General features: G+C 31.0%; 1 protein-coding gene across 3 annotated transcripts in view; it reads right to left on the reverse strand.

Annotated features, from left to right (window-relative positions):
- Positions 1 to 7,285: 7,285 nt before the first annotated feature.
- The window catches only part of LOC124364972 (fatty acid CoA ligase Acsl3), a 78,860-nt gene continuing 69,847 nt past the window's right edge, over positions 7,286 to 16,298 (reverse strand). For all 3 annotated transcript variants that reach the window (XM_046820826.1, XM_046820828.1, XM_046820825.1), the window contains 5 exons: positions 15,245 to 15,384; positions 14,212 to 14,384; positions 11,895 to 12,158; positions 11,337 to 11,615; positions 7,286 to 8,722 (listed from right to left, as the gene is read on the reverse strand). In XM_046820826.1, coding sequence (XP_046676782.1) covers positions 8,568 to 8,722; positions 11,337 to 11,615; positions 11,895 to 12,158; positions 14,212 to 14,384; positions 15,245 to 15,384 — 1,011 coding nt within the window. In that variant the 3' untranslated portion in view covers positions 7,286 to 8,567. The remainder of the gene's footprint in view (positions 8,723 to 11,336; positions 11,616 to 11,894; positions 12,159 to 14,211; positions 14,385 to 15,244; positions 15,385 to 16,298) is intronic.

The following is a 16,298-nucleotide window of genomic DNA, read 5'->3' on the forward strand; positions in this document are numbered from 1 at the left end:
ACACATCCAACCATAAGATGTCTACATTAGTTGTGTATGAAAAAGGTTTTGATCCCGAGGCTCCGCTGCCTTGGTCCCAACAACGAACTTCGATATTCACTTGTAGAATGTTTGTACCATTTTGTAAAGATGCATTAAGAATTGCAGCCACAACTGTAATGATATATAGATGTTTTCAAAAATCTTGTAAAAGGTATTTTTTTGTTTAATTTTAGGTTCTACTGTCTCAATTAAAACCAGATAATGTTGGGTAGTAGTGGTATTGAATCATTTCACATTATTCAATGTAAAATCAGCACAATTTTTTAAAGAAATATTTGAATATGACTTGATAATAGTAAAACTGCTTATGTATTTTTGATGTTGAGGTAAAATAAAATTAAAATTTAGTTTCATGATTCAATGTTATTTCTATTGTCAAACCTCCATCATTGGCTAAGCCTTAACAAAGCCCATCACTTGAGAGGTTGGAAAAAATATCTTGTACAATATCTAGAAAACAAAAAGATTGAAAACTTCAGTTCTATAAAACGAACATCAAGTTTGATGATTATGTAATGTACATGTCATTCCATGGGTTTTGAGTGAGCATTAGCAATATTTTTACATTGGCTTTGTAAGTAACCACAATGAAAGAAAGAAAAGAAAGAAAGAAAGAAACTTTATTTCTCACAAATAAATTACAGATACGATTTTTTATAAAATTTTACAAACTAACCAAAACACATTAAATTTACTTACACACGTTAACAATACATACATATGCAACTAAAACTACTATAACACTATCACTATGAGAAATAAAGAGAAAAAACTCCAAGGCAAAGCCTGTTTTGGAGTAATAAATATCATAAAATTAACAGAAAACTAGCAGCTTTACAAACAGTACAGTAATATTTTTAGTAAAACTTATTTATTTTTTACTCTACATGAAGTTCGTGATAAACGCAACTAAATTAATAAAAAATCTTAACTATACATAAAATAATCAACTAAGCCTAAATGTAAAAAATTAAACAAATAAACATGGAAAACACAATGAACACAACCAGAACATAAAATAAATTATGCATATTATCATTATTGGAAACAGATTACAAGGAAAGGAAAAATCTCATATTTAAACATTAATTTTAAAAAGTACTTCTTCAATATCCTTCATTGACAATAGCCACTTTTTAAGCTGTTTTAGAAAAATATTAATTGAATACTGACTCTTTATATGCTGTGGTAACAGATTAAAAAGTTTTGGTGCTAAATAAATAAAAGTTTTTGTAAAGAAAGTATTTGAAGGTTTTGGTACTAATGAGTCTTCTGCATTTCTTAATTTAAGTTTAAATTTATTTGTTGACTTATGATTTTTGCTTCTCAAGAAAAATATTTTTTAAAACTTTAAAAACAAACATATATCTTAACGGAAGAATATTCAATCTCAAAAACAAAGGGTAGGATGATTCAGTTTTCTTTCTTTTCATGATTATTCTTATAAAATGTTTTTGAACTGTTATTATAGGCTTTAAATTAGTTATGTACGTTCCTCCCCAGCACGATATAGCATATTCCATCCTACTGTTCACCAGGGAGAAGTATATCATTCTTAACAATTTAGTATCACACATATTTTTTCAAATAATAGAAGATTCTTATTACATTATTTAGTTTCTGTTTTAAGTTTTGAAATATGAGTTTTCCAGTTTAAATCTTTATCAAGCCATAACCCCAAATATTTCAGCGAATCCTCCCCTTCCACTAGACTGCAATTTATATCACATTGAGAATTAGTGCTTATACAGTTAAGACATTTATACATAATTTTATTTTTAAAGCGTGGATAAGGCACTTTTAACGAAATATTTATGTATTTGGTTTTTTTGAGGACTTAATATCATATTATTAACTGAAAACCACCACCACTTAATGCATTCAGATCCTTGTTAATCTTTACTTCAATTTCTCCCCATGAATTCTCAACATAACAAAGTGCTGTGTCGTCTGCAAAATGCAGTAACCTTACCGTAAAACCTTCCATTACATAGATCATTAATATATATTAAAAACAATGTGGCACCTAAAACTGACCCTTGAGGTACTCCATATTTTATTTCACCAAATTGACTTAAGGTACTACTTACTTTAACACATTGCTTCCTACATGATAAATAACTCTTAAACCATTTAAAAACAACCCCTCGGATTCCGCAAGCGTATAATTATTTAAAAGAATTGAATGGTCAACTGTATCAAATGCTTTCGTAATATCTAGAAAAAAGCCCTGTTACATTTTTCCTATCGTTAATCCCATTACCCACTCTACTCATAAACTCAAGCAAAGCCGTTTCCGTACTCATGGCTTGTCTAAATCCATACTGGTTTGCAAACTGAAAAAATTTGTATTTTCGAGAAATTGTAATAACTTAGTTTTTCATGATTTTCTCAAATATCTTTGCAAATGTGGACAGTAATGATATAGGTCTGTAGTTATTACAAGAGGTTTCTAGAATCGTTTTTATAAATTGGTATGACTACAGCCTCTTTCAACTTTTCTGGAAAATCCCCTGTCTCAAAACTCAAATTTATAATATAAAGCAAGACATCTGCAAAATTTGCTATAGGTATCTTTAACCAATGATGTGCTAATACCATCCAGACCTGTTGCGCTACTTGTTTTTAAGGAATTAATTGCTATTATAAGCTCATTTAAAGTTGCAGGGAATAGAAACATTGATTGAGTGGTCCATTGTTTCATAAATAATCTTTCTATATTCGTGTAATCAATATTATTTGGTTTCTTAATTGTTTTTACTTAGTTCACCAGGAATAGATAAAAAATATTTGTTAAATTCATTAGCCACAATTTCGGGATCAGATACTATATTACAATTTACTTCCAAAGCTATCACAGAATTATTGCATTTTTTCTGACCCGTTATGTCCTTTAAAATACTCCATGTTTTTTTAGAATTACCATTGTAGTTTTTTAAAAGCTCAGAATAGTATTTGTTTTTTAGATCACGTATATCAATCAGCAACTTATTTCTAAATTCTTTAAACTTTTTCTGCATTACTTCGTTATTAGGATTTTTCTTAAGACTCTTAAATAGATTATTTCTAATTTTAATACGCTTGCATATAGCTGAATCAATCCAAGGTGTTAAGTTTAGTTATGTTAGATTTTTTCGATGTTACAACCCTTTTTGAATTTGTAATTATAAGATTTAATTTATTATAAAAATACGTCAAACGCTATAGAAGCGTTACGCTGCTGGAAAACGTCAATTTCCAATCTGCCATCTCGAGGTTTTTAATCAGCTGTTCATTGTTGACACGCGATAAGACAACTGCGCGACCTCGAGCAAGTCAGATGGCGCGGGAGGGGCCCCTACTTGCATACAGACAGCTGTCATGTAGTGGTCTGATACACCAAACATCAATCACACTCGCCTCAATTTCCAATTTTATTTTTGTTCGCTGATTTTACAAGTACATGATCCAAACATGTTTTTGAATTCGTATTTACTCTAGTAGGGTCGTTAATAAGTGATTCTATTCCATTACAAGCCAAGGTTAGTTTATAATCGTCAATTTCTGAATTATCATCTAAAATATTTATATTCATGTCACCCAAAATCAACATAACCTTACACATCTTAATGTTTGGTTTTTTGTAGATACTGTCTTAATTCATCAATGAAATTTTTAATAGGGATGTTGGTGCCTTTTATATACAGCAATATAAATTTATAAGATAGCCCATTGCTTAAAAGTAAAATGCATTATATCACTGTTTCAAAATGAATTGGTATTGATTCAAAATCAGTGGTGCTACTATGTACAAAAACTGCAATACCGCCAGCCCCTATAATCTTCATTTGTATTAGCATGTAAAATATAATTTGGAATTTTATAGAATGGTGTTTCATTAGCATTGATCCAAATTTCCGATAATATTATTATTTTTAGGTAGCCACTTTAGTACGGATAAGTTCACTATAAATAAATCAAAATTAGCTCTCATACTTCTAATGTTTTTGATGGACAATGACCAGACCTGCACATTGGTTTAAGATTTCAATACTTTCAATGTAATCCATTAGGCGTTAATTTTACCAATCAACGTATATCAAATAGATTATTAGATACCATATAACACTTATAACTAACTATATATACAACACTATAACTATATACAATACTTTTAGTACAGCAATTACATTTTGTCAAGGTCAGCCTGGCATTGAACAACAGTTACAGGTCCATTATCTTCTTTTCTGAGAAAGATCTTACCTCCTCGCACCCAAAGCCACTTGTAACCTCGTTCCCCTCCGCACTTGCCTCGCCATGCCCAGCAACCTCCTCCTCGTCGGGGACAAGATTCATTGATGTAAATAGGGTTATCCGATGCCAAGTTCAGGTGTCTGGTGGAGAAGTCTCTTTTCTCTCGTCTCTTTTTCAGCAGGGCCTCTGCATCTACTCTCCTGACAAATTTTACAATTATGCCTGGAGTGTCCTTTTGTATTAGAACTTTTTACCCAGAGTATGGCAGGCATCTATCATCTTATCTTCAATATCTACACCTAAGGCCTTGCCTACATCCTTGACAGTCTGGATGGTATCATTATTTTTTACTGAGACGCTTTGTATTTCTACGCAATTCCTGCGTGAATATTGATCTGCCTCATCAAGCCTAATTTCCAAAGTGTGTACTCTTTCCTATCAATTCTTTCCAAATACTGTTTCATTTTCTCAGTTTGCTCTTTTAAGTTTTTAGTATTTTTCTTCCAAATTATCGTTCAAGGCCTCATAAGACCTATTAAATTCTTTAATTGAGTTCTTATGTTCATTAGTCAAATCCTGTATAGCTTTAAAAACATCTTGCAATGTTAGCTTACCCTCAGTAGCCTCAGATTCTAATGACATACTACGACGTCTGGCTTCGCTACATGGGCCACATCTCCATGTAAGACCAGCACTAGATAAATATTCAATATCTACTTTACTCAACTTAACACATGTTCCGTGAAATTCGTATTCACAATCACAGCAAGTAGTTTTATTGGTAAAGATATATTAGAAGAAACAAATTTTTAAACAGAACTCAATCATATGACATGTTAACATGCAATATTTGGTGGATTGTTTAGTAAATCTTTCATCTTATATCAATCAGATCCTTCAACTCAATTATCAGTTTATTTTTCTATAGGGTGATAGATATCTTGTGAATTAATTGAGCTATAAACTAAACATTTTTGTATATATTGCTTAGCTATCATTAAGGGTTTTGGCAAAATTCCTCTTCATATTCGCATGTGATGTAATTTTTTACACAGCAAAATTGATGGATGATGGTTATATGGCTAAGCCTTTAAATAGCCTATCAATAGGATATCATGAGAAAGATTTCACCTGTAGACTTAAAATTTAGCATGAAACTTATGTCTACATAGACAAGAAATAGTACAATGAACATGCATCCATGGAATTTGATTGAGCGTCATTGAAGTTACTACTAAGTAGGTTGGCAGATTCCTCTTACGTCTGGGAGCAGTAAAAATGTGTCTACCTGACTGCTGGATATTTTGAGAATAAAATGAGGCGACATGTGTCAAGCCTGTTAAGCAAAACAAAGTGTGGTGAACTCCTACCTTGAATGTATATAGTATTAAGTTAAATTTTAAAAAATTATATTTTATAAAATATTTTGCGGGAAAGAAAGGACTTGAGTTTTTATAATAAAACAAAACTCCATTTAACCCTTTTAGTGCTAATCATTTTAGTGCATAAATGCAGAGTTTTAGTAAATTCCTTACTATTTCCTTATTTGAGGTCATATCTTGTTACTTTTTTTTGGTATTGAAGATAAATAACCAATAAACAGAAATAAATAAAAAAATACATTTGTTCATGTTTGTAAATTTTTTTTAATTTGGCATACAATTTTAGTATGTAAACGATTTTATATTATTTTTATGATGCTACCATCGGAAAAGCAACTAAAACTAAACAAATTCCATATATTTTATTTTATTTTTACACAACAAATAAGAAGCGTGGATGAAAAATACAATATGTTGTCCGCACCAAATTCATAGTCTTTGTCTTCGTCAATTTCACTTGAAGACGATTTGTGAATATCTTCATCAGATGTTGGGATTTCATCACTTTCCACATCATTCTGCTCATAAAAACCAAATGGTTCACTTATAAATGAAGAATCACTGATAGTTCTGCTGCTTTCATTGTCCAGAACATCTTCAACAGCATTCCGTAATAACTCATCATCACCTGCAATGTTCTTATTAGACAAGTTTGCAACTTAGTAAAATATAATACACACGGAAAACACAAATGAAAAATGAAGTAATGCAATAATTTGGAATACTAATGAAGTAGTATTTCACAATTAAAACACAATTTAATGGATAAAATAAGATAAAACAGAGTAAACAAAGCACAGCGTCAGTTCGCTTGCAACGTAAACATCCGAACTGACCTTCTTTTTATTTCACGTCAAAAACGTATAAACAGCTGGTCGTCGGCAATCAAATATACAAATATCGTTACTCTATGGCTTTTGGATGAACTGTCATCGTTTGCAGCCAGTAAATTGCATAAACTGAACTAATATATATAAAAATACGCTGTGTCTACAACGTAGACGATGTAGTACTAAAAGGGTTAAATGTTATTTTGCAAATTGTAAATAAAATTGCTCTTTAATTTAATTTTATATTTCCCAAAATGTATAACACATGATTTAAATCCTCCCATTGTGGGCAAAAGACATAAATAGTGTGTCCCTCTGCTCTGTGATTAGCAGGAACTATTACATTTCTTTACATTTTCTGTTAGAATGTGTTTGGATGCTCTGCTAGGTCTGGTGATTTGTCTTCATAGTAATGCAATACAAAATCTGGTAGAATGGTTCCAAAGTTATGTTATAATGTGCTCAAGCATTCTGTTATAATAGTTTTCTTTTTGTAAATAGCAGTTGAGATCATGTGTTTTTCACTTCTTCGATATTCTAAAATAGTAATCAGTATATCAATACAACACTGCCGCGAGTAAGTTGTGTGCACGCTGCGGACTGTGCTGCTGCTGCTTTATCTGTCACTGACACTAGTTTCAGCACTGAAGTTTTTCACTGCCCAAAATTGGTTAATATCTGCGGGCTAACCACAGGCCTGATTAATTTGTTCTCCAACTCGTGATATTTAAACTAGAGAACTGCAATACCATAATAGAAATGAGTTAAGATCATTTATGGAAGAGGAAAAATACAAACTTTAACACAGGAATATTTTTATTTTAATTTTGATTTCAACATAGTTTCAAGTTTTCATACATTGCAACTAATCAACGAATCCAATTGACACATTTAAGTATCTAAATACAGCTTTGTATTACATACAATAGGCTCCTTTATAATATTCTTTGTAAAAACTAAGCACAGTATAATGATCTCCGAGGTCCAACAAAACGGAATCTATATTGTTCGTAAATGTGTACAAAATACATCAATATTATATAGTACATACAAATTGCAATGCTTGGCATTCAAAACTGCACTTGCCTACCTGTTCTTTTAAGAAGATGAGTATCTGTAAATTAACAATCAATTAAAAGATAATTCTAAATCACAACCATTACTGATATACTAACAAGACTCGATAATAAGGTACCAAGTAGAAGGAAATAAATAAAAAGATCAACAATATACAAAACAAATTTAGAAATAACACGCTCTTAGTGGCAATAATTATTATGATGGAATAAATTAAAATGTAACCTGAAGTAGTGAACTAGGAATTATGTAATTGTTACAAGTATAAAACAATAACGAATTTAACGAAACTAGTACTAACTTTCTTTAATTAACACCAGAAACTGACGTTATACATTACTTTTTTAAGTATACAATACCTGGCATCATGCTGAATGAATAACAATAAATAGCCTTTAACATCAATCCATTGGATTTAACATCACAACTAGTACTACATACATATTATGCTAGGACAAACTGAGAATTTATGTTCTCCGAATCAAGAAAATAAACAGCATTGGAGCGTGAAACGGTTTAAAAATAAACCACATTTTACGGACACAAACACAAAATCATCAAGACTTTTCCACAAGAAAAATTCACATGGTCTCTGGAAACGAAGACATTTCCGTGGAAATAAAAGTGTAACTAAAATAATTATAAAACACTTAACGAGGACATACAAGTGATGTTTCATTGAGCTAAAGCTAAGAAATAGAACCGATATACCTAATTATATTTATAAATTAAGTAGACAATATATACATCTCATATGCTCCACAGACGCTCATCCCGAGCGCAGGCAAGAACGTCTGTGCGGGAAACTACAATACATTCTTAAGCTATTTACAAATCCTAATTACTAATATCAGTACAAAAAAAAGGAAAAACAATTCAAATAAAATAACCCCTTAGTGTTTAAAAAAAAGTGTAAATCAGTAGTGCTATTTATACAGAAAGAGAGACAATTTTACACTTATGTTACAGTTGAGGTGAAAACGTCTGAATGGAACGCAAGTGATCATGAAGCATACATGCGGTTGATCTCGTGTTGGTATCTCTCCTGAATGTCTTTCCTCTTCAATTTGAACGCAGCGGTAACTAGTCCCATGTCCGGAGACCAAACCTCAGTGCAGAGTTTCACCGCAGTTGGGATCTCAAACCTCTCTAGTTTGCCTGTAAACATTATCAACCGTTATTGATTGAATTCAACATATTTTATAATGGTAATCAGTTTATATTTCACAAATAAGACTGATTTTTCACCCTAACAATATAGTATGACTAAAAAGAACATGCCTTTATCAGTACACTCTGCTCGGAATGTCAGAGTTAAAAGATTTAAATAAGGAAAAAATAAACAAGTTGCCTAATTTTTCTAAAATCTTATTATGAAAATCATTCCAGCCTGAACCTTCTAATTCTAATTAAAAGTGAAATTAGTAATTAAATGGAAAAAAAAAACTGTCAACCATTGTGTTTCAACAATTTGTCAAAATTTACTTCCAAGATATGTAGTCTAGTGACTCAGAGTCTGAGCACTGATGTACCAAGAATAAATATTCCATCCAATTTAAAGTAAATTTCACTTCTTTTTAAAGAAAAATTCACAGTTCTCTTTAAGACAATGTGAGTCAATATTTAGGGTACAAAAATATACAGTTAACCCAATGTAAGTCCAAACTATTACGTGAGACAGAACAAACAGATTTTTGTGCAGAATCTGTACCTGAGCCTTCATGCAGAATTATAATACCAGGGTTATCTAGAAAGTAGAGTTTGATATAAACAAAGTAAAAGAAGAAATTGTATTATATGCATTTGAAATTAACACTAAACTACTATTTTTCAACATAGTCATCAAAAAAATTTAGGCACTTATAGCGGTGAACTAGTTTTAAAATTCCAGTTTTATCAAATTCTGCCGCCCGAGACTTCAACCAGGTAGGCACACCCTCCCGCAGCTCCATGACGTCATCAAAGCGGTGCGTCGCAAGCCTTAATTGTCTGGAAACAGGTGGTAGTCACTAGCAGCAAGGTCAAGACTGTAAGGCAGATGTGAATACACTTCCCACTTAAAAGCATCCAGGACTTCTCGAGTCCGGTTTACCGTGTGTGGTATCGTGCAAAAATAAAATTTTCAAACTTAACTTTCCTTTGTAATTGTTTTTGTATTGATCTCCTTAACTTTTTCAAGGTTTCACAAAGAATTTTTTGTTGTGCCACATTCTAAGAAATCAACAAAAAGAACTCTTTTCCTTTTCCAAAAAACAGTTCCATAATCTTCCGTGTCAACAAGGTTTGTATACATTTCCTTACTTTTTAGGGGGTGTATATGCCCAAACTCTATAGACTGTCGTTTGGTTTCACAGTTCAAGTTTTACCCAAGTATTTTCTCCTGTATGATTCCGATTGAGCAGCAAGTCACCATCTTTTTCATAAGTGTCCAAAACTGTCAATGAAGCAGCCATACACTGATTTTGATGACTTTCTGTTAAGATTTTCGATACTCATTTTGCACAAAATGTATGATAATTTTCTGCGTTGTTACGCAGAACAAAAAAAAAAAAAATTATTTCGTGTAACAAACTCCTTGAAATTTGAGGAAAACTAAGTGAGAGTTCTGTTATTGTGAATCGGCGGTCTTCTTTAATTTTCTCATCAACTTTGGACAATTTAATCAGTCACAGTGCTTTGGCCGTTCACTTCTGTTTTTCATCATGCACATTAGTTCGGGCATTTTTAAACCTAATGCAGTACTGACACACTCCACCTTCAGTAATCACATTGTTCCCATAAACTTCACAGAGTTGTCGATAAAATTCAATTGGTTTTTTTTTTGCTCAGCCTACAAAAACTATATTACCGAGACCTCATTCACAATTTTAATTTGCGTCACACATTTTTAACTGCTATTGTGAAACAACAAGGACGACTAGATAGCCACTGAACGGAGAAACACCCTGACATAAAAATGGCCGCAATAGTCCCGCCCCTAGCAACTACAGAGCAAAACGTAATCTAGTTTCTGCATAGCCCTTGAATATTAAGACATTAAGAATTTTTTTCCCAATCTTAACAAATCTAACAACAGCTAAGAATCATCTCTGGCAATAATTTCTTTAAATATTTAAAAATTATATTATATAGTATTACCCAGCATTCTGTAATAATAGTGCAGTTTATTACTAAGATTTACTCTGCATGATCAGTCATTAGACAATAATTAAATATGTAAATAAACCTATTAAAATGTTTTAATGTGTTTGATATGTAAAGTATATCTTCTAACATTATTAAGAATATTCAATATTTATTTATATGATTTCAATTGAACTATGATTTATCAGCAATGTACCATAATAATGAATTAGTACAATACCATATATATATGTGGTATATATATATATATATATATATTTTATACAAAAATCCTAATTTTAAAAATGTAAAATTTTGTTATTATTTTTGGTTTATAATGGTGCTACATTTATATTTCACACAGATATTTTCCTTGCACTATCCAAAACGTGTAATATTTTTTACTTAATTTTTTGACTCGAAATCAAACTCATTTTGTAAAGATAACTATGATCCTTTCTTTAAAACTAGTAAAATTAATTATTAACTGGCTGGAATATTCTTGGTAAACTAGATTTGGATCAAGAGGTCAATCACTTTTCTCAAATAAAAGTTTTCTTACTTTGAATATGTTTCACAAAAAATCACTTGTGACATTTATAAATTTGAAAAATTCCCTTATATTTTGAAATCAGTGGATGCAACTCACATTTCTTGCCATGTGCAGCGAGCTGACCAATGACTGCCTGTTCCACCTTGCGGTTGACACAGAGCTGTTCGAAGGTGAGGTCTGCGCCGAGACCGAGCGATTGTGCCAATGTCGACAGCTGACTCGGATTGGGCACCAGCAGAGCCACAGTGTGGTCCTTGCTTGCGTCACCGTAGACGCAGATGTTCTCCACCAGAGGGCAGGTCTTGAGCTCAGCCTCCACTTTACCCAGACTGACATACTCTCCGGCCTGCAGCTTCACAAGGTCCTTCTTGCGGTCTAAAATGTGGGAAAAAACAAATTTAATACTAAAGCAAAGAGCATTTGAACGTTTTAACCCTCATTACTGTTGCTATATCAAGTAATATAATATAACTTATCCTCTTTTTGAAATTGTTTATTACGCAATTTCCTGTATTATTTTGATGTGGTATGAAAACAATAAAATATTTGTTAAACTTTTAGGCACCTCAAATGTAATTTTACTTGTTACAAAACCTCAACATAAGCATTTATATTATTATTTATAGCTTTTTTTATACAAATGTATTAGCTTACCTATGATCTTCAAGACACCATCTTCATGGATCTCCCCAATGTCTCCAGTCCTGAACCATCTCCTGCCCTCCTCCTCGAAGAAGTCTTCCTTGGTTTTCTCAGGATTCTTGTAGTAGCCAGGGGAGATGTTTGCACCTCCAATAACAATCTCTCCACGAGGGAAGGGTTTGTCGGAGACTCTGTAGTTGCCTTCCTCCCAATCGACCAGTCGGACCTCACACACTGTTGCAGGGCCTCCTGCTCTGCCCCTTGATCTGTCGTTTACTGAAACACAACACTGGGGTCAATCTCACAACCTATGAGTCATCCATAATGTACTGTTAAATTAAATTCCCTCACAAATAATACACTAATTTGAAATATGAAATTCTCTTCCATTTATAATTGTAACTTTATCAACATTATTAATTGTATATTTGTTGTTCATGATCACGAATTTATTGCAGTCATCATCCATACTAAACATATCGGATTATCACCTAGGCCATATGTAAAAAAGCACAACTAATTTTCTATCTTGTACATTTTATCCAAATATTGTGGATAAATAATAAACAACAATAACAAACATAAAAACTATATTTGTATAGTAAATTTTAAAAATTTGAGGAACTAAATTTCTTTACTATTAAGTTATCCATTAAGTTTTTTTTATAGATTTTAATTAGTTAATTAAAAATTACAAAAGAAATTACTTGACCGTACTAGGAAACCAGAAAGGTTCATATGGTAATTTCAACTCTAAGCCTAAAAACAATCTATCAAAATTTAATTAAATTTTGTGAGATTTGTATAAAATTGAATACACTAAAAATAATACATTTTGTAAAAACATATACACAACTAAAATGGTTGTATTTAAGTGAATGGAAAAATAACACTGTACTAGACAATAGTCATGGTTTTTATGAAACTGTAAAAATTACCATGGTTATTTTTAGTGTAACCCTTAGAATATAATTACAGAGAAAATAATTTTCAAAAACATGCTATGTTTGGTTCCTAACGAGTAATACGCTCTATTAATTGTTTTAAACTTCTTACCCAAAAATCAACTAGAGTTTTTCATTTAGTTTGAGACATTTTAGTTTGAATACAAGAGTTTATTTATTTCCGCGATGGAACACACAGCAGCAAATTGCTTACATCTAGTAAGATGTCTCTAACCATCAAAATATTAATCTTTTTAATTTAATAATGTTTTTGAATATTGTTTGTTATATCACATTAAATATAAGTGTTGATACTGTTCAGTAATATTCCTTAAATATTATTTTATAAATCCTATCCCAACATATAGCAAAATTGTAGTTTCATTTAAATATGCCGCAACAAGCATTGTTAGCAGATTACTGTCTCTTGTAAATTTATACTATCGATGTAAGAGTATTTTATTTTTTTGAAACAACTAAACAAGTTTACAGTAAGATGCACAGTACAACAGATTTATGCACTACACCATATCAAATGGCATTGGATATTTAAATAATTTATGCAATAGTGTGCACATGATTAAATTTGTAATGGTCAAAACCCCATTTTAGCTCTGAAAGCGATTCTTCTTTCTAGTTATTTTTCAATGTTTTAAGTAAAATATTATTAAATTGTGATAATTGGGTTTAAATAAGTATAATGATTACTAAATAATGTGTTGTGATGCGTTTTGTGCAATTAATACAGCTTAGATAAATATTTTTAGTAGTGTTTTCTACAAGGTTAGTCAACAACGTGTAGGCTAGGTCCAGTATTAGTATACTTATTAGGAATGTACTGCTTATAGTTATATTTTATGGCTATAAATAAATAAAAAGGATATAAAAAATTTATTTATAGCGTACTAACAATGCTTGAAAAATAATTTGACAAGTCCGATGACTTGATAAAAATAATTGTATATTTAATCATGTTTACTAAGAGTAGAGTTTATATACTACTTCCAGTTTATGAACTAGAACAAATTTAGGATGTTTTGGCTATCTTAGAATTTTGGATTTGTTTATGCAACTATCTTTTCTAGATACATCTCCACCTGTATTCTTTTACAATGACAATTTTAAAATTAAAATGACATTAAAAAATGTTCAATTTTTAAATATTTATCAGTATTATATATTAAAGTGTTCTCTAAGTTCATTGTGAACAAAATGATACCACATATAGTTAGGTAAAAATAAAAAAATGTTCTAATTTTATAAAAGTATTATGCAAATCACTCAAAAAAAACCTGCCGGTTAATAAAACAATCATGTGGCAGCTTGAGAGTTTAAAAAATAATATGCTTAAAAGTAGTTGGGATCAAAAGAGAAATTGCACTTACTGCTCATGATGGTAGCACAGGAAGTGGTCTCCGTAAGGCCGTATCCTTGGATGACACCCTCACACAGACAGACCTTGATGAGCTCGTGAGTGTCGGGTGAAAGCGGGGCCCCGCCACACAGTATCAAGCGGACACGACCACCTAGCAGCTTGCGGGTTTGGGCAAACACCATCCTACACAACAATAGCATCCAGATGTAGCAGGCTACTCAGAATGTGTCTTTTTATAGTACAAACAACTTATCCCGAGTAAAACAGTGTGATTTAAATAAAAACAAAGATAAAAATACATTATTTAATTAGGAAAAATTACAAAATCCGGTTTTTTTTAAGCAACTGGAGTTCATTTAATTAAAATAAAATATATATGCATCAGCATCAAATTAGTCATTTGTTAGAAGTTTTTTTATTGACAATGGGTTTTAAGGGTTATAGGATTTTGGGCATTGCCACTTGTAACGGATGATATACATTTTGTAACATATAACAATGCCAAACGTCCAAAATCCTATTATCCTATCAAATTAGTATTAACAATAATTTTATTTTAACCCCAAAAATGAGAATTGATTTGTAAAAGGTTCTCACCTTAAAAAATATAATGTATATTTTTTGTACCTTTCTGTAAACTAAATTATATACTTTTCAAATTACTTAACAAAAAAAATCAATTTTTTGCAGAGAAAAATGCAAAATTAAGAAATACAGCTACTGTATAAGTATATTACAAAATTCAGCTGGTAACTCTTCAAATTCTCATATTTATATAATCAATTGTACTATAAATCAATTTCCTGTACCAAATGATTTTTTTTTTTAATTTTAAGAACATTTCTTTGATGAACCACAAATAGTTGAACTAGAAAATTATTAGATAATCAAGCGTAGTTAATTAGGTTTATTAATATATCCATCTGGTTTTTTAATAACTTATTTACCATAACTGTAGAAACAATATTACACAATAAATTCATGCAGTTTTATCAAAATGTGTAATAAAAAGAATGATTGACATATGTAATTGTGATTGTTACCTATCAATAAGTGGTGTGCTGAAGCCTCTCTTCATCCAGGTCCTTTTGTATTCGAAAGCGAAGTCAAACAGTACCCTCTTGAGTGGGCCAGCCTTCGACAATTTCTCATTTACTCCCTTGTATATCCTGTCCAGAATTAGCTGAAAAGACAACCCAAATTATTGTATCTGATGTAAAATTAGAATAAACTCAAATTCAAAGTCGATAAATTAATCATACTTCAACTGATACAGGTTAAGATCTGTCAATGACTGTTATGAAAATAAACTAAATTGTGTCAAATCAAGACTAGGTAATATTGATATACCATTTTGGTTCTATACCATCAAGACAATATATAATTAAAATAATTACTAAAAATAAGAGTAAAAACTAAAACTGCATGAGGTACAACATTGTTATCATAGGTAAAACTCAAGGTCATTTTAATACAGCCAGTTCTTAAGCCTGGCTGTACAAAATCACTTACAACACTTAAATAATAATCCTAAATTTTTTCTCGTCTTGATCAAATAATGTATACCAACTGGTAAAGCTGTGTCTTAGACAAAGACAAGACTATAAAATGACAGAAAAACTCTGAAAAATGAGGTCCTGAACTAATTTATGCTCAAGATCTTGGACGTTTATTGAGGAATCATACAACTGTGATTCACTGGAACATAAGTAGAATCATGGACAAGATTTCAAATCAAACTGAACCAAAGCTACAGCTGATTGCGATCAGATTATTACTTCTTTCAGAAGGATTAACAACATTACTGTTTTTAAGTTCTAGAAAATGAAAAGATTGTGGGAAATTGATGTTTTATTGAGCAATATAAAGGGGGGGATACAATTATTATGACCTATAAGAAAAATATAATTTATTATTTTATGTTCATATGAAAAAAAAGTGGCAAATTCTATGTTAAATACTGGATAAGTAAATATGCACAGGAACATAAAAACAGAAAAACTACAAAAATCCTTTTGAAAAAATATTGCTGTAATACTCTATTTTCACTGTACTTATTATATAATTATTTTCTGTATTAACATAATAAATAAGTTA

Source organism: Homalodisca vitripennis, chromosome 6 (assembly GCF_021130785.1).
Source record: "Homalodisca vitripennis isolate AUS2020 chromosome 6, UT_GWSS_2.1, whole genome shotgun sequence".
Classification (NCBI taxonomy): domain Eukaryota; kingdom Metazoa; phylum Arthropoda; class Insecta; order Hemiptera; family Cicadellidae; genus Homalodisca; species Homalodisca vitripennis.